At 40.2% G+C, this 19,644-nt stretch overlaps 1 protein-coding gene across 1 annotated transcript in view; it reads left to right on the top strand.

Moving 5' to 3' along the window:
• The first annotated feature begins 8,328 nt into the window (after window positions 1-8,328).
• PDPK1 (3-phosphoinositide dependent protein kinase 1) overlaps window positions 8,329-19,644 on the top strand; it is a 47,886-nt gene continuing 36,570 nt past the window's right edge. The window contains exons 1-4 of the mRNA XM_024215562.2: window positions 8,329-8,592; window positions 13,705-13,747; window positions 14,010-14,147; window positions 16,186-16,330. Of these exons, the coding sequence (XP_024071330.1) occupies window positions 8,380-8,592; window positions 13,705-13,747; window positions 14,010-14,147; window positions 16,186-16,330 (539 nt within the window). The 5' untranslated portion in view covers window positions 8,329-8,379. The remainder of the gene's footprint in view (window positions 8,593-13,704; window positions 13,748-14,009; window positions 14,148-16,185; window positions 16,331-19,644) is intronic.

The following is a 19,644-nucleotide window of genomic DNA, read 5'->3' as shown; positions in this document are numbered from 1 at the left end:
GGGGGGGAGCTGTCAGGGAGCAGGAGTGGGGAGAGGGATCGGAGCAGTCAGGGGACAGGGAGCAGAGGGGTTTAGATGGGTTGGGAGTTCTGGGGGGGGACTGTCAGGGGGTGGGGAGTGGTTGGATGGGGCGTGGGAGTCCCAGGGGTCTGTCTGGGGGTGGGGGTGTGGATAAGGGTTGGGGCAGTCAGGGGACAAGAGGCAGGGAGGCTTAGATAGGGGGTGGAGTCCTGGGGGGCAGTTAGGGGCAGGGGTCCCAGGAGGGGGCAGTCAGGGAACAAGGAGCAGGGGGAGGGTTGGGGTTCTGAGGGGGGCGGGGAGTGGAAGGGACGGGGCTAGGGCAGGACGGGGGCAGGGCTAGGGCAGAACGGGGGCGGGGCTCCTCCCGTCCTCTTTTTTCTGTGCTGAAATATGGTAACCCTAGTTAAAGATTGTTGTAATAAGCCATAAATCCAGTGTCTCTCTTCAGTCCATGATTTTTAGTGTTTAGCAAAGTTATGAATTTAAGCTCCCAGGCTTGTTTTTTGAAAATGTTGTGCGGGTTTCCTTTGAGGATGAGGACTAAGAGGTCAGATATAGAGTGATCGCTTTGTGAAAAGTGTTCACCCACAGGTGGCGGTGGGTTTTTTTGTCTTGTCATTTTCCTGTGTGAGTTCATTTGAGAGCATAGTGATTGTCTGGTTTCACTTTTCAGCCAGTACAGAGGAATACTGATCCATATTGCCATTCAATTCCCAGTTCTCTGCTCAAAACCAGCACCGTGCTGGAACTTCAAAAAAAGCAGACTGGGCCACTTTCACTATGACTGTGGACAATATAATCTCCTGCATACCCCCACTGCCAAAGACATTTGACTGTTTTATTGCGCTATTAATCTCTGCCACAAAGAACATCCCTGGGGACACAGGCCATCATACACTCCTTGCTGGACTGCAAAGACCCAAGAGTGCCTTCATAATTATGAGGAGCATAGAGACCCAGAAATTGGAGAAGCCCTCCTGGTGTCATTGGATGCAACAAGGCAGAAATGGTGGCTTGAATGTGTAGAAGGTCTAAACTTCACACGCTTTAGCAGTTCCGCCTGGAACCTGCTGAAACTGAACGACCTAAGGGCTGCAAATCCCACACATGTCACTAAGCCACAAGTGAAGGGAAGTGCCATCACTGCTAAATTTTTGTGGACATCAAAACAGCCAGGGGACAAACAGTATCACAAACAAGTCCAGCATCCATTCCGTCAGGTGATGACCACATGAGCTCCATTGTCCCAATGGTCTGGACCATTCACAAGTAAGGAGATTGATGCAGCTATTGTAGTCATGAAATTGGGAAAAGCAGCGGGAAAAGATGGTATCTATCCTGAGTTCCTATATAACTTGGGTCCACTGGCCTAGAAATGGATGATGCAGCTTTTTACTAACATCGGAGAGACCAGTGAAATCTCCTGCATGTGGAGAGACACCAATGTCATTGCACTCCTAAAGCCAGGAAAACCTGCAGATCACCCTTCTTAGTTATAGGCCAATCTCCCTCTTGAGCACCATCTACAAAGTGCAACAGAGGGTCCTGTGGCACCTTTAAGACTAACAGAAGTGATGAAGCATATGATTCTGAATCAAATCAGTCCCACTGTGGATGCTAATCTACCCAAAGATCAAGCTGGTTTTCAACTGCACAGAAGTTGTTGCAGCCAGGTCCTGGCCCTCACTACAAACATGGAGGCTGGATTCCAATGAAAACTCAAGACCAGTAGTGCTGCTTTCATCAGTCTGTCAGCAGCATATGGCAGTCTGGTCTGCCACTGATCTTAGCCAAAGTGATCCTCTGTGTGTGCCAATTCTCAGGCTGCTGAACACCATGCTTAGCGGCCAAAGGATGCTCATATACCTCGAAGCTCAAACTAGCAACCCGTGTGCTTTGAATAATGGGCTACTGCAAGGCTCTGTCCTTGCTCTAACACTCTTCAATGTATACACAAGCAATATGATTGAAACAATAGCGCAGAAGTTGGCATATGCTGATGATTTGGTACTTGCAGTTCAGGCCCGTAACTTTAAAGAACTTGAAGTGACCTTGTATCTGACCTTAAGATCATGGAGGAGTACTTCCAAAAGTGGCAGCTGAGACCAGATCTGAGCAAATCGGTGGTCTCTTCTTTCCACCTTTGACAATAGAATCACACAAAACACTGTCGAGTTTTGTGGTGAAACTGTGTTATGACCCAAAGCCAACATCTCCGTCTCAAGAATGACATTCTTGAGTGCACACTGAGCTTTTGTGGTTGCCTCAAAGAAGTAGCCTCTAAAACGAAGACTCACATCAACGCTATTCAGAAGTTATCAGGAACGACTGCCCCGGTGCGACGAACATCAGCCTCGGCCCTAGTGTACTTAGTTGCAGAGTGTACTGTGTGTTGGTGTAAACAAGAAGCTGCCATACCCCACTTGTGGCTAGGCAGCTGAATCCATGCATGCAGATAATCAAGGAACTTTAAAATCAACATATCTACCATGACTTTCTGTATTAGGAAACATCGAACCCCCAGCTATCTGTTCAGATATAGCCACAGCACGAGAACTTAAACACACCAAAGTCTACCCAGAACTTCCCATCCAGCAGGTTATGGATAACATACCCCAGCAACACCTGAAATTGCGAAAACCCTTATGGACCACACGTGAACACCTCATGTCTTTGAATCCGGCCAGGAAATGGCCAAGTGTCTGGACCTCCTCTACAATTTAAAACAAGCACACTATACTGACCCAACAAGCCGCTCTCCTGTTTTCAGTGTGCCACGCAGATTGTGGACCACACTGAGCTGCATCTGAACACACCATGGAAGATGTGGCTACTTGACGGACAAGTGGAAAATCAAAGACTCCCCTACATGCGACTGCAGTGAGGACATCCAAGCCATTGAACATATCATAACACAGTGGCACAAAGGTGATTGAATGATATCCTCCATGTCACAGAGGAGACACTGAAATGGTTTATAGACTTACTACTGCATCTGTAGAATGTTGTTCTGTGTGTGTGTGTGTGTGTGTGTGTGTGTGTGTGTGTGTGTGTGTGACCCAGAAAAAAGCAGTTGAAGTGTACTGATGGGTCTGGCCTCTAATTTGGGATTGATTTACTGGTTCAGAGGATTGTTGAGGGACTAGCATGATGTGAAAAGAGGGGCAGGAGAGAGCTCAGCCCCCCATGCTCATGTGTCTTTACTTCAAGGGTTCCCCTTATGCTCCTGTCTCTTTTCCAAGCAGTGGTGCCTAGGTACTCAGTGGAGCAAAGGCAGCAGTGCGTTGGGGAGTCTTTCAAGCACTGTCTCTTTCATTTTCCTCAAACCACTGATTCATTGCAATCAGTAGATTTTTTTTTTCCATACTAATTAGCTATGAAAAATGTTTGTAATTGGTTGTTTCCTCCCCCTCACTCATAAATTGCGAGGCTAGAAGGGACCATTTGTGATCATCTAGTCTGAGCTCCCATATAACACAGACTATAGTACTTCCCTAAAATAATTCCTAGAACAGATCTTTTAGAAAAAAATCCAGTCTTGATTTTAAAATTGCCAGTGATGGAGAATCCACCATTACTCTTGGTAAATAGTTCCAATGGTTAATTACCCTCATTTTTTAAAATTTATGCATAACTTCCAGTTTGTCTAGCATCAGCTTCCAACCATTGGATTGTGTTATACCGTTGTCTGCTTGATTGAAGAGCCCATTATCAAATATTTGTTCCCTGTGTAGCTATTTATAATCTGTGATCAAGTCACCCCTTAACCTTCAGTTCGTTAGATTCAAAGAGCTCAATCTATTTAGTTTATCACTATAAGGCATGAATTTCTAATCCTCTAATCCTTCTTGTGGCTGTTCTCTGAACTCTCTGCAATTTATCAACTTACTTCTTGAAGTATGAACCCCATAACTGGACATAGTGTACCACTAGCGGTTACACCAGTGTCAAATACAGAGGTAAAATAACCTCTCTACTCTGATTTGAGACTTTCCTCTCTATACATCCAGGGATCACATTAGTCCTTTTGGCCACCGCATCACACTGCAATCTCATGTACAGCTGATTATCCACCACAATCCCCAAATCTTTTTGAGATAGAGTCCCCCATTCTGTAAGTATACTCTGTGTTCTTTGTTCCTAGATGTTTATATTTATATTTAGCCATATTAAAACGCATATTATTTGCTTGTGCCCATCTTACCAAGTGGTCCAGATCATTCTTTGTCAATGACCTGTCCTCTTTTTAGCACTCCCCCAATCTTTGTGTCATCTACAAACTTTATTGGTGATGATTTTATCTTTTATTGCAGGTCATTGATAAAACTGTTAAATTGTGTAGGGCCAAGAACAGATCCCTGCAGGACCCCAATAGAAATATACCTACTTGATGACAATTCCCCACTTACAATTACATTTTGAGACCTATCAGTTGGCCAGTTTTTAATCCATTTAATGTGTGCCATGTTAGTTTTGTATCTTTCTAGTTTTTTAATCAAAATGTCATGCGGTACCAAGTCAAATGCCTTACAGAAATCTAAGTATATTACATCAACACTATTACCTTTATCAACCAAGCTTGTGATCTCATTTAAAAAAAAAAATCAAGTTTGTTTGGCAGGATCTATTTGCTATAGCCCCATGTTGATTGTCATTAATTATATTACCCTCCTTTTAATTCTTTGAGACCCGCATCGACCACTCCATTATCTTGCCTGGGATCGAAGTTAGGCTGACAGGACTATAATTACACAGGTCATCCCATTAACTGCCAATATTAAAAAAGGTAAAGTTACCTGAGCTATTGACCTGACCCTGTTTGCAACCTATATAATTGTAACAGGTCAGATTCAAGGATTGATAATTTAGGCTATATTTGAAGAAATTAGAGTGTAATAAAGCTATGCACAAGAGTTCAATAAATATTACCAGTATAAAAAGTTTGTGGTGGGCAGTTGTTAAGGTCATATATGATAAAGAAAAGACTGATGGATATTAATTTTTTTAAAGGACCCTGTTTTTAATTAACTCCTAATCCAATGGATTTACTTGTAAATAATTCTCAAAATACATTGTAGGCTCAAAATGTGTTAAATTTGGGGAAGGTGCATTGTATTCCCATAAGAGGTTGAATCTCTGCTTTAAGTGCAAAGCAAAACTAATAATTATAAGTGGAACCATGATTGATGTTTCCATATATATAATTCCATTTTTTCACATCCGAGTGACCTCATGTCCCACTGTAGTATGTATTCAGTATCTTAGATACTTTCTACATTTAGCAAATAACTGTAAAGGACACATGTACTGAAAGCGGTATCTGTCTTTTGAAAACCAGCAGCTCTGGGACTCTTATGTGCGTGAATGAGAAAGTGTGTGTAAAAAAACACTACATCTCAGCAAAAATGGCTGAAGTTTGCTCAGTTCTCAGGCAACTGTCTTAATCTCTCTCTCCATTTCCCCTGTCTTACTGTTCCTTTTGTGTCTTCCATTCACTTCAAGTTGTATTCTATGCTGCTTTGTGTACATGGGCCAGCCTTCCAACCAACATAGGCAGATTTCCCTTAGTTCTGCTGTAAAGGATTCTGCAGAGCCAGCCAGCCCACCCTCCCCACCCCCGTTTTCTGATGCACTCGGTATAATTCTGTTTTAGCTTGTGATCTTAGACTGTAATCCTGTAGTAGCAGAGGACCAGTTTTGCTCTTCTATTGTACAGAGTTGTATAGTAATGAAACATTTGAAATTTGGCCTGAACTTCTCTAACAAGTTCAGGGACAATTTAAAAATAAAGCTGGTTGATGTCTTCCTTGTGAACATCTAAGGCTTAGAATTTAATGCAGAGCCTGCTCTGACATGCCAGTTCTCCCTGCCCACTCTGACAGGTCCAGGCTGAGGTAAGTTGTAGAAGTCTGATTGGAACTTTGAAGTAGAAATACTCAAAACAAAATAAAACATGCCTTACCGTCCTGGACAGAAGAAAACCATGGGTGTATAATATCACGGCTATGTGACTTTTAGTGTCTCTACTGCTTGGTTAGTTTTTGGAATTTGCAGAAATTACTAGCATTTTTTTCCTTTGGGGAGACAATTGCAGTAAAGATGAGATCTAGCCCCTTCCTCATATAATTTAACTCTGTAAGGTATGAATTCCAGTGTTTGGTGGTGGAGAGTGTCATGCAAGAGGGATAAAGAGGTGTGTTGATAAAATAAAAATGCTGATAATTAATAAACCAAAATGTCATTTGGCAAGCATTAAATGGGACTCTAGTCATCAATCTCTCTCATCTCTTAGACAATTTAAAGTGACATATATAAATATTGGAGACAAGGTGGGTGAAGTAGTATCTTTTATTGGACTAACTTCTATTGGTGAAAGAGACAAGCTTACACAGAGCTCTTCTTCAGGTCAAGATGTTTCTCTAATATCCTGGGACCAACATGGCTACAACACCATTGCATATAAAAGAAATAGAGCATTTAAACTAAGTAAAGGTTATTATAAAACTAAACTTGATGGTTTGAGTCTGTTGGCCAGAGCAAAGCTAGGAGATGTGTGAACTCTTGTAAGAAATGAATGAAACTGTTTTGAATGGTGAGTAGTAGGCATACTAATTATTTCAGGAAAAATTGGATGATTCCAATGATGAGTTTAAAGGGTTATTGTTTTATGCTTGAGCTGTCCATTGCCTTTTTGGAAGTCTGAAGGGAAACTTTTACCGATGCTTCCCTCACCCAGAGTGGTTGTGTGTGTGTGTGTGTGTGTGTGTGTAGTGCTGTCCTCTGGCAAAAAGACACAAACACACATGCAAGAGCGCAAGTATAACTGCTTGAAAAGGTACTTTTTTTTTAATTTAGTTTTTATTTTTTTTAAAGTTCCATTGACTTCAGTGCAGCTGCTCAGTTGAGTAAAATTACATAGGTGTTTGCAGGGTCTGGCCCTAATTACAGAGTAGGACCAAAGGACTTAAGCACAGAGAAGGAATGAAGAAGTAGTAAGGCACAGGAGGAAGACAATAAGATTACGTGTTTACATGGGAGGTTAACATTCATGTCTTGGTAACCAGGGCTTTTTGGGTTTAGTTACTGATAAAGCCTGTATACCAGCTCAATAACTACTAGGTGGTGGTTGGAAACTACTTATTGAAGTATTGGTATCATAACTTCTGTGTGAAGAATGCAACAAAGTGTATAACTAAAAGCCACCAAGTTATATTTAAATTCTGTTATATTTTAGTCCAGTTTTGTTGGTTCTTTGGAATAAAAAGACAGTGGATTTTTTTCATCTTTATAGTTGCTTGTTAAGTAAATACCTGGATGTGTCAACCTTGCTTTCAAATTTAATTTCTGAAATGAATTGAAAAATATAGACTCTCCAAGACTTTCAGATCAGTGTGTCATGATAGCACTACAGGGCAGAGTTAGTTTCTGCTAAAGGACAAACTTTCAGCCACAAAGAATGATGAGTTGGGTCTAAAAGACAATTCATCCTTTACATTTTTATTTTTTAAGTCTTCACAAGATTTCAGTGAATCCTTAACTATGTGGGAAATTTGAAGAGTCTGACGGCTCAGTTAAGGTTGTTTGGGCAGGATTGCATAGATTGTTTTTGGCACTTTGGGCAAAATCAGAAACTAGTTTTAAAAAGGAAAAAGTAGGAGGGGAGGAAAAGAGAAAAACTGAAGGAAATTTGCTCGCAAATATAAACTCTGCCTTGGTGTCACTGGCAGATCTTAAATTCTCTTAATCAGCCCATTCACACTTAGCTCTGCGTCTGTGTATTGGGATGGGAGGTAAAGAATAATCTTCCCTTAAAGTATGATTTGTATAAAATGAATGAGTGCGGATAGAATATCTGCATCTTCATTCCTTTTATATACATCTTTGTATTAAAGTACCAATTCATTGGGCCACACTTCCAGTAGCTCTGTCCCAGCCTATACTTATTCTCAGTCTCCTACACACCCCTCCCACTTCCTGTGCTCTACACTAGTTTGTTTTGACTGCTTCCTTTGCTCATTCCTGGCTCCTGCTTCCTTCCGTGCAGCCCTCTACACTTCAAATAGTCTCTCGATAAATATTTACACTCCTGAAGACCCACCAGTTCTGTGAAGCATTGCAGATCTGTTTTTGTTGTGTACAGCAGTGTATTGTACCTTCTTGTAAGTTTATACTATAGTTCTTCAGGGAAAGGACTCTGCTATATGGCATACTTACACTTTGTACATTGTCATGCATTTATGCTGCTTAGCCCCTCCGATTATACATTTAGCTAAATGAATATGTTGAACCCTCTCTTTTCAGTATGATGCTGTTCCAATCCAGTCGAGTGTGGTTATATGTTCCTGCCCATCCCCATCAATGGTGAGGAACCAGACAGATTCCAGCACTCCATCTGTCATTACCACCTGTGGCAGCAGAAAGGGGTCTAACATGGAGGGAACTGCAGCTGAATCAAGGTCTAGTTCAAACTCCCTACAGCAACATTCAGGACAACAGCCTCCACAGCCTCGAAAAAAACGACGTGAGAATTTCAAATTTGGGAAAATTCTGGGTGAAGGATCTTTCTCAACAGTGAGTAATACAGCTGTTTTTCAGCTCCTTGCTATATTGGTTCAACAAAAACATAACCATAGAGTCATAGAAAGAAAGGGGTGGAAGGGACCTCAAGAGGTCATCTAGTCCACCCCCCACACTGAGGCAGGACCAACTATACTTAGACCATCCCCAACAGGTGTTTGTCTAACCTCTTCTTCTTAAAAACATGATGAGTGAGATTCTACCACCAACTCTGGTAACATATTCCACTACTTAACAATCCTTATAGTTAGTTTAGATATTGGGAAATACTTTCTAATTGTCCCTTGCTGCAGATGACACTGATTATTTATTTCTTGTCCTACCATCATGGACATGGAGAACAGTTGATCACTGTTCTCTTTATAACAACCCTTAACCTATTTGAAGACTGCTATCAGGTCCCTCACAACTCTTCTTTTCTCAAGATTCAAACATACAGTGGTTTTTGTTTTGTTTGTGTTTTAACCTTTCCACAAAGGTCAGGTTTTGTAAATCTCTTACCATTTTTGTTGCTCTCCTTGGCATGCTCTCCAGTTTGTCCACATCTTTCTTAAAACGTGGCATCCAAAACTGGACAGATTCCTCTAGCCGAGGCCTCACCTTTCCCATGCAGAATGAGTGTTACTTCCCATGTCTTACATATAAAACTCATGTTAATACACCCCAGAATATTAGCCTTTTTCACAACTGCTTCACATTATTGGCTTATGTTCCATTTGTGTTCTGCTATATACCCTCAGATCCTCTTCTGCAGTACTACTGGTTAGTCAGTTATTCCCCATTTTGTATTTATACATTTACTTTTTCCTTCTAAAGTGTAGTACTTTGTACTTGTCTTTACTGAGTTTCATCTTGTTGATTTTAGACCAATTCTCCAGTTTGTCAAGATCATTTTGAATTCTAATCCTGTTCTTTAAAGTCCTTATTATGACCCCTTCCTGTTTGGTGTCAGTCACAAATTTTATAAACTTACTCTCCTCTTCATTATCCAAATCATCAGTAAAAATGTTTAATAGTACCGGACCCAGGACAGGCCCCTGCGGTGTCCCACTAGATATGTCCTCCCAGTTAGACAGTGAACCATTGATAACTACCCTGAGTACACTTTTTTGACCAATTTTCACCCATGTTACAGCAATTTTGACCACATTTCCCTGGTTTGCTTTTCAGACTATCATATGGAACTGTGGCAAAATCCCTACTAAAATCAAGGTATATCACGTCTACTGCTTCCTCCCCATGCAGTAGACCAGTAACCCTATCAGAGGAAATTAGGTTGGTCTGGCATGATTTGTTCTTGATAGATCATTGTTGGCTACTACTTATCTCCCTATTATGCTCTTGGTGCTTACAAACTGATTAATAATTTGTTCCAGTATCTTTCCAAATATTGAAGTTAGGCTGACTGGTCTATAATTCTCTGGTTCTCATCCCCTATTTAAAGATAGGTACTATGTTTGCCCTTCTTCAGTCTTCTGGAACCGCATGTGTTCTCAAAGATAATCACTAATGGTTCTGAGATTTTCAGCTAGTTCCTTTTAGTACCCAAGAGTGAATTTTGTCAGATCCTGCCAACTTGAATACATCTAACTTAGCTAAATATTCTTTAACTTGTTCTTTTCCTAGTGGCTTGTTTTCTCTTCTCCCTTGTCAATAATAATTGTAGTAAGCAGCGGTTCACAATTGACTTTTTTTAATGAAGACTAATGGATATTTTGTGTCAAACATCTAATACAATAACTCTTCACTTAACATTGTAGTTATGTTCCTGAAAAATGCGACTTTATGCGAAACGATGTTAAGCGAATCCAATTTCCCCATAAGAATTAATGTAAATAGAGGGGGTTAGGTTCCAGAGTTTTTTTTTTTTTTTTTTTTTTTGGTGCCAGACAAAAGACATTATATACATATACAGCATAAGTTTTAAACAAACAGTTTAATATTGTACACAGCAATGAATGATTGTGAAGCTTGTTTGAGGTGGTGGAGTAAGAGGATGGAATATTTCCCAGGGAATGCCTTGCTGCTAAATGATGAACTAGCACTCAGCTGAGCCCTCAAGGATTAATACGCTGTTGTCACACTCTACAGGGCAGCATGGACTGAGGCAGGAGGGCGGAAACACAATAGATGCAGGGCAGTAGTTGCAAACACTTCCCTGCAAAAACTGAACATGATGATGAGCCCACGCTATCCAGCTGGAGTGCACCACTCCCTCCTCCTGACAGCACATGCACTGCTGCACAGGTGCTGACTTTCCAAAGTGCTGGGGGGTGCATGCATGAGAGAGAGAGAGAGAGAGAGAGACATGCATTGCCCCTTTAAGTATGCTGACACCACTTCAAGTACGTTGTCCTTTTAAGGAGATCAGACAGGAAGCAACAACTTCCAGCCAGTTCCCTCCTTTCTGTCCCTCTCCTCCACTTTGTGGAGAGGGGGTACAGAGCCCGGGGGGGGAGAAGGAGCAGGGGGACATCCTGATATCAGCACCTCTCTCTCCCCCTCCCCCAGGAAGCTCCTGGGAGCAGCTCCAAGGCAGAGGGCAGGAGCAGGAGCAGCACGGCGGCGTGGGGAGGGACAGCTGAACTGCTGCTGGGCAGCTGCCAAGCACATACCTTACAGGGAATTTAGGGGAGCTGATGGGGGGGTGGGGGACTGCTGGCCCCCTGATTCTAATCCCCACAAGTAAGGGCTGCTCTTCCAGAGAATCCTGCAAGCAGTGGACAAAGCAGGCTGCTGCCAAACGACATTATAAGGGAGCATTGCACATCTTTAAACGAGCTTGTTCCCTAATAGATCAGGAACGTAACAGTGTTAACCGGGACAATGTTAAGTGAGGAGTTACTGTATGACTTCCTAGATCAGGACTCTCTTTGTGCATTAATGATAATGAGTAACATTTTGTTCTTTGATTTTTTTTTCTTTCCTTTTATATTTGAATAAAGATCACTTCTGACAGTATTTAAGCATACTGCTCAGTAACTCAATTATTGCAGAAGCCTAGTACTGGCTGTTAGGCTGTCAAACTATTTCCATTGTATCTACTTACATTCTTATACTGCACCCATAACTGCCTTCGACACTCTGGTCAGGCCACAAGTGCAGACCAATAGATGTTCACATGCTCATAATTTCTTGTGAGACTGAAGCAACACTTTGTCCATTTTTCGTTTTTATAAAGTTACTTCCCTTTAGTTCCTACAGAAACTCCTTGGATGAGCTTTGAAACTTCAAATTTGGCATATAAATAGTCATTGAGAAATTTATCCTCAACCAAGTTTGGAAAAAAACAATGGTTGAATAATTGTTGAGTGTTAACGAGGGCCAGTTTTCAGTGTGCAGTAGAAAAGGTCATTAAGTTTACACTTCAAGATATGGTGTTTACGCATGCTGATCCACTTTGTGCATCCACCCTTCAGTTCACATAAAAAGCACCCTTCTGCCTTAAATACTTGAATTTTAAGTTTTCAGAAGACATTATGTGCCAATGTGTGTTTTTAGTGGCTTAAGCGCCTATGGTGCCATAAGGTGGTGGAGTTTCTCATGCTCTTTTAAATATTTAAGATTTACTTTAATCTGGTCTGAAGGATTTGAACTGAGTTAGAGGTTTATGCCATTGTAAGAACTTAATGCACCTCAGAACATGATGCCACTGTAAGGATTTCAGTTAAAGGGGAAGAAATTTTGCAAAAAAAGAAACAAAACGCCCCTCTTTCTGACCACATCTGATAATAAATATTGTAGACTGAGGGCTACATGTTTTAAAGATTGTTTGTTATATATTTGAAAAAAGTTTTATAAATACATAATTTTTAAACCTTGACTGTTTCTAATCTGACTTCTCATCTGCTTCTGTCAACTTCAGACTTCTTACACTCAGAAAATAGAAAAGTGAACAACCCTCCTACAGTTTTTATTGAGAAGTAAACTTCCAACAAAATGCCCACTTCTGGAGCAGTGTAACTCTGTTTACGTAAACCTATTCAGGGGGTGTAAAACCATTAGCCTTAAAGTATAATACTTAATAGCATGTATTTGAAGTAAATTAAGATGTTGGAGTATTCTACTCTAATTTAAAAAAAATTGACATATAAACAAGCATGGTATGACGATAGAAAATAATTTGGTGTAGATTATGTGAGAACTAAGTATAGATTATATTCTTCCTAATGCATTGTTAGAAGCCTAATATGAAAACTAGTTACTGGAACATTCCAGATAATCTGATGTAGCAGAGACATTCTTGCTTGTATTCAGGCAAGGAGACACTGTGCATTCAGCTGTTGTGTTTTGTGTGTGTATCTGATCAAAACTCCCCTATTATGAAACTTCTTATTCCATACAGACTGTAAATTCACTTGCATTCCACTAACACATTCCTTCTGAAACTTTTTTCTTTTCAAAAATTTGAAACCATTGTCTTGAAAGCCTCTTCTCCGCCCAACCCCCTTACCCCCTTCACCACTGCTGTTTGGAACTCTTCCACCCTTTTTCATCAGTGAACTGTTTTATTTTGTCAAATTGTAGGCTACATTGAAAGCCTTTCTGCTGCTTCTAACTCTCTTAATCTTCTGGATAAATTGATTAAAGTGCTCATGGACACTATGCAGGACATGGAAACATACAATAGCAGTCTTTTTATTTATTTATTTATTTATTTATTTTAGAGCATATAAAAAGAAAAATAACTTCAGGAAATATTTTTGCTAAATTTGCCTGAAACACACAGCAGAGATGCATGTCTTCTTGTAGAAAGATCCTCAATGATTTAGTGTAGCATATTATGTTGTAACCCTTATAATTTCCTGAAGAGCAGAATAAAATCTAGTTTATTGATTACTCGGTAGTGTTAGAGGCCCTCGTTCAGCAAAAGACTTAAGTGTGTACTGAACTTTAAATACATTGACTTCAATGGGACTCAAGAACATGCTTAATTGATTTGATGATGTGGAATGTCTATGGCAAGGGGTTCATTAAACATCTATTGGCATAGGGATTGAGGTTAATACAAAATTCAAACTGTGACTGGGAATGAAGACCAAGCTGGCATCCTTGTATATCTTTTTAATGAACCAGTTACATTGTGGGTTTTTTCCCCTAAACCAGGTTGTCTTGGCCCGAGAATTGGCAACTTCCAGAGAATATGCCAGTAAGTAATGATTCCTTCAAGTTAAATGTTTTAGGCATAACATTGAAATAGGTATCTTTAACTATATTCACTTTAAATTATTCTGTTATCTCCTTCCCCTCTAATGATGGAAGAGTGGGAGCAACTATTAATCAGGGACATTTGGCATTTTTTAGAGTGTCATTTTTATCTAACCAATCAGTTTGCAAAACTATTTAGTTTACAACATGCCTTGTTTGGGCTCAAGTCCTCTGCATTTTCATTGTTGTTCTTCGTCTTCAAGTTAAAATTCTAGAAAAACGTCATATCATAAAAGAAAATAAGGTCCCCTATGTGACCAGAGAGAGAGATGTAATGTCCCGTCTGGATCACCCTTTCTTTGTGAAACTCTACTTCACATTTCAGGATGATGAAAAGCTGTGTATCCTTTTTGAATTAAATATTTATTACCAAGTGTTTGAAAGTAGCAAGCGAATTATTTCATTAAAACCTATAGATCTTTACTGGAATAAGAAAAACATGGAAAGAAACTGAGCAGCACTTTCTTTGGTGTGATAAACTCTTTAGCATCTAATCATTATTGAAATAGCTACTTGAATTCTTGAGTAGATATTAAACCACAAATATGTCAAGTATTTTCAAACAGGAGGTCTCAAGTTTATGTAACACTATTTATACATGCCAGTTTAAATAGACATAGTAATATAGCCTACACCCAAAATTTCATGTCCCTTTAAATTACCACCACATGGCAGAAACTATATATTTTAAAATATTTTTAAGCAGTAGTGTGTTTCCAAGAAACTATTTTTGTAGTCATTTTTTTTTTTATATAGGAGCTACCATATTGTGTTCTGCTGCAAAACTACCAAGAGCAGAACAGAAATAACAAACCTAGGGTTGCCAACTTCCTATTGGCTGAAAACCGGACTCTGAGGCCCCACTCCCTGCTCTACCTCTTCTCCCCCCCCCCCCCCCCAAGGTCCCGTCCCATCCCCTACTCTGCCTCTTCTCCCAAGGCCCTGCAATCTCCCTCTCCTGGCTGGATCATCTCCACCTCACTCCCCTGACCAGGTCCAGGACTGGGACAGGAGCTGTTGCAATCGGATGTGAAGCCTGCCTGCAGGTAGGAGGCAGCCCTAGCTGTGCAGGGGCAGGCGTGAGTTGATAACTGGACTTTTGGTGTCCGGTCAGTACATCTGACTAGACACTGCCCATTCTCCTTTTCAACCTGACTTTCCTGTCGAAAACCGGGCACCTGGCAACTCTATCTTGAACTCTACTAACATCATTAATACTGTAATACAAATTAAAAAATTAAACTGAATATATCTGTACTTTATAAGAGATGAACAGGGAAAACTCAGTATTAACCGTATTAGCAGTGTCAAAATTAGTAGGAGAAAAGATTGTTTAAGTTGATTTATTTAAAATTTGTTTTCTTACAATATTTTACTTTTGATACAGGCGATAAAACAAAAACTGAACTTTAAAAAACGGCTTGGCCATGTTCCTTTCTTATATTCAGTAATTTGTGTCCATTAAATCGTCAGAGTTGTTAAGCTTCTCTCATCTAAAATGGCTTGTAGAGTAATCTGAATAATGGGGCTAAAGCATTGAAGAGGTTCTGCTTGGGCCTTTTAGTAGCAGTTCTTAGAATTACTGTGCAAGAGACCTGACTGGTCATTGGTTACAGTGTGAAGAGGAGATCCTCTGTGTCCCAAGACATGTTGTCTTTATTCCCCATGGCATCTCTCTCCAACCATTCTTAAAGGTTAGTTTTTATTTCAAGTTAATTTTATGTTGGTAAGTATTCTCTCTTCAGAGGGCTGGAGTCTGAGGTCCCCTTTTTATTCATAGAATAGTTACAATACCAGGCTATGGCAAACTTCCCTCTGAGCTTTCTGCTCTGTAGTGGTGCTTTCTAGGGGTGAAAGGATAGATCTAGTCTCCTTCCAGGGCTCATTTTATCCTTCATGATATACTTACTGAGGCTACCAACAGTAGGCAGGATGTAGTAGTCTCTTTTTGTAATGTGGACACCTGCTCACTACAAACTGGACTGAAACCAGTGCATTTTGTATAACTCTCCAAACGGCAGTCAGATGGTATGACCCTTAGGGCAAATTTTCAGCCTGGCCATAACTGGGTCTCTATTTTTGCAGGAGCTAATAGCTGTAGGTAAAGTTTTAATCAATTATTTAAATGATTTAGACATGTCATTAACCATGTCTCAAAACAGAGGATTTAAGCATCTAAAGTACCATAATTGTGTGCTATAAAAATGGAGAGCAATGTCAAAAAATGTTGGGTTAGATTAGGACTAAGACAGTTTTGGAATTAGGCTTTCTATTCCTTCCATAGTTCTCATTCAATCTTATTTTTATTTTAGTCCTCAAAATAAGTTTGAGTTTGATGTTTTAAAATGTCCTAATGGTGATCCTTAACTTTATATTCAGATTTTGGACTTAGCTATGCCAAAAATGGAGAGCTTCTAAAATACATTCGCAAAATTGGCTCATTTGATGAGACCTGTACCAGGTTTTATACTGCTGAAATTGTATCAGCATTAGAGTACTTGCATGGAAAGGGAATAATTCACAGGTAAGGTACTTAATTGGGACCAACACATTTGCAATGGTATGTAATAAAAGAGTAGTTCCTTTTTTTTTTTTTTTTAAGGCTCACTTGTGATATAGTTTAAATATGTACTTTTTGTAAAAAACAAAAAACTAATATAAATGTTGTGGTTTTTTTGTGAGTATAAGTATTCCCCTGCTGTATTATGAATCAAAATCAAACTAGTGCTTGTGAATAGAGCCCTGTAGCGGGACTGAGATTCTGTGGGTCCTGCAGGACCTGCTGCCCTAATAGCAGGAGTGGGTAAAATGTACTTTATTGCAGGGAGGATTAGGTGGGCAAAAAAAACATATTGTGGCAATTTGCGGGAAAACACTAAATTTGTTGTCAGTTTGTCATAAATAGAATTTCAACAATGTAAAGCAAGTTTTTCTTTTTTTAAATAAAGGTTATAATACTTAAATTTAAGCAAGGGATCGAAAGAGGTTTGATTTCCATAACAGGAGTTAAAGTAGTTTTTTACATGGTTTAAGCAAGATTAGTTTTATTCCTTTAGTGGTAAAAATTGTCTGAATTCCATATTTTTTATATAATATATGAGAGAGAGAGAAAACACATGGGGGAATCTCTGTCTTGTGGGATCGAAGGTTTGTGTGGGTGGGAGTGGGATACAAATGCAAGAAACAATGTGGGAATGGGAGTGGATATTGCAGGGCGGGAGCGGGATTTAAGAAACAGTCCTGAGCAGGGCTCTACTTGTGAATTAGAGTGTGTAGGAGACTATATAAACAAAATTAAAACTGACTTAGTCCAGGTTTTACCTTTTGCATTTCTACTCAGCTTGGACAAAGAGCAGAAATGGTGAAAAGACAATGTAGGGTATGTCTACACAGCAACTGGACATCCACGACTGGCCTGTGCCAGCCAACTCAAGTTTGCAGGGTTCGGGCTGTGGGGCTGTTTCATTGCTGTGTAGACTTCTAGGCTCGAGCTGGAGCCCGAGCTTGGGGGACACAGACAGAGAGAGAGACAGACACAGAGCGAGACACCCCCACAGGGTTCTAGTGCCCGGGCTCCACCTTGAGCCCAGAAGTCTACACTGCAATGAGGCAGCCTTGCAGCCCGAGTCAGCTGGCATAGGCCAGCCGTTGGTTTTTCTTTGCTGTGTAGCCATACCCTTAAAGTCTAGTTTAGATAATCTAAAATGGTGATGACAACACAACTAAGGGTGCAGTTAATATTTATCTTGAGTCCCTTTTTAAAACTAATTTTGCTTGTTATAGGAAAATGTTGAACCTTTCTAAAAGCTTTTAATTGGGTCTCTAAAGAACCCCAAGAGAAGAATTACAATCTTGTTTGGATGAGAAAATTCTGTCATGTGTACAAAATTGGTTTGCTAACTATAAATAGATTGTACCCCTATTTGACACAATAGCCAAATGGGCAGGGGCGGTTGGGAGTGAAGATTGTACCATAGAATCTAAAGTTGGCCATCTATTCTAAAGGTTCCCAAATGGTGGTTCCTGGAACACTTGCTCAGGGTCTCTGGAGAGATGTCTGATCATGTGATTCTGGCTCTTCTTGTTTCCAGTTATGTTATAAAAAAAAAACAAACTAAAAATACATTTTCTAATATTTTTGCATAGAAACAGTTGTGAATGGGAAGGGGGGGGGGGGAAATTGGTCCATGCATTCTGACAGGGAGAAGGTGTCCATGAAACACTAGGATAGAATAAACACTATAAAAGAGTTCAGGAGTTCAGTTTCCCTGCCAGTAATGTATGGGAGATTCCACAAAGGTCAAAAAACAATGCTATTTAATATCTTAATTACTTATAGGGAAGAGGGGCACTGTTTCCTGTATTGTTTTCTTTGTCTTTTATGTAATCACAAGAGTTTTTAAAATGTGTATAAATTTACCTTTATTTATGTATTTCTTTTAGTAGGGCTTTATTAGAAATCTGGCATTGTAGGAGAATTTGTTGTAGATGTCTTAAGTTTAGAATGTTATGAAGGTAGTTATGGGCAGCTCAGTACTGGGTGGTGAGATCAAGTTTCTGCTGATGTCACAATCGTACAATTGATTTATTTAGGAAACCATATTCTATTAAAATGCTTAGAACTCTCTTGGGGTTTTCTTGAACCCTAAGAAATATGACAGCCGATAACCAGACATCTTAAAGTGGTTCTACTTTGAAAAGTAACTCTGTAGAAATGGCACCTTCTGTTCTTTGAGCTTTTGTCCACATGGGTTCCACTGTAGGTGTCCACACCCCTTGAGTGAGAGCCTGGAATCTTTTAACCCAGCAGTGACAATAGAAGTCTGTGCCCCACCCTGAGCGTATAAAGGGCAGAACAGCCCCAAGTACCACTCGGTTTCCTTCTCCCTGCCAAGGCAGTGAGTTGGAGCAACATAAGAGTCCTTCTGCTTCCCCCCTACATCACAGATATTAGTAGTTTTATAGGTAGTTAGGATTATTCTTAGTAGTTCTAAAAGTTCAAGTTGTTAGAGCCCATTGGCCAAAAGAACCCCTCCCCCCCACAAAACACACACAAAAATAACTTTTTTGTTTTTCCCTTGATACCATGATTCACACATGGCTGAGTCTTGGTCCCCGGGTTTTAAAATCTGCCTAGCTTGTGACTCACCCATGCCTGCAAGCAATGCTCATGCAAAATGTTTATTCTGCTTGAGGGAGTCTCACATAACTGACAAATATGCACTTTGCATGTCATTTTCAAAGCATACTCAAAGAGCTTATGATGCCTGTCTGAAAGTTTTCTTCACAGAGAAATCTAGAAGGAACATATCAGACCCTGAAGCTCCCTCTCTAGAGAATGCTATTCCATTAAAGCCATTGTCTATCAGTTCCCTGGCTACCAGGGAAACCACTCTAGGTGTTAACTGGTCTTCTGCATCCAAGGCTATGCCTTACCCCCATGCTTAGCATGCAGTGAAGCAATTACTGGGTAAGTTAACTGGTGATAGCCTAACCCAGAATAGCATGACCACATTACAATGTTGTCCTCACCTGCATCCATACTGGTACTGTATCTGGCTGCGCCAAGCTATAAAGCTGTCTGAGTACTTATCCTAAGATTTATAGCACCACAATTTACTGTGCCTCTGTTTGCATTCACAGATGATGTAAGACAACTTGTCTGTCCACTCTGATGGTTATACACTGGTACAAGGGCTTGTTAATGGGCATTGTTGTGTTGTATGAAACAGCAGAGATGTGCGAAGCTGGAGAAATTGCCAGCAGGCGAACTGCAAGATGGATGCTGAGCAGAGGCAGATTGATAGTCTACTTCCAGTTTATGGGAAGGGATTGGAG

Source organism: Terrapene carolina, unplaced genomic scaffold (genome assembly GCF_002925995.2).
Source record: "Terrapene carolina triunguis isolate 2854851 unplaced genomic scaffold, T_m_triunguis-2.0 Scaffold93, whole genome shotgun sequence".
In the NCBI taxonomy this organism is placed as follows: domain Eukaryota; kingdom Metazoa; phylum Chordata; order Testudines; family Emydidae; genus Terrapene; species Terrapene triunguis.
The sequence above is the reverse complement of the archived record's forward strand: the minus strand, read 5'-3'. Positions and strand labels throughout refer to the sequence as shown.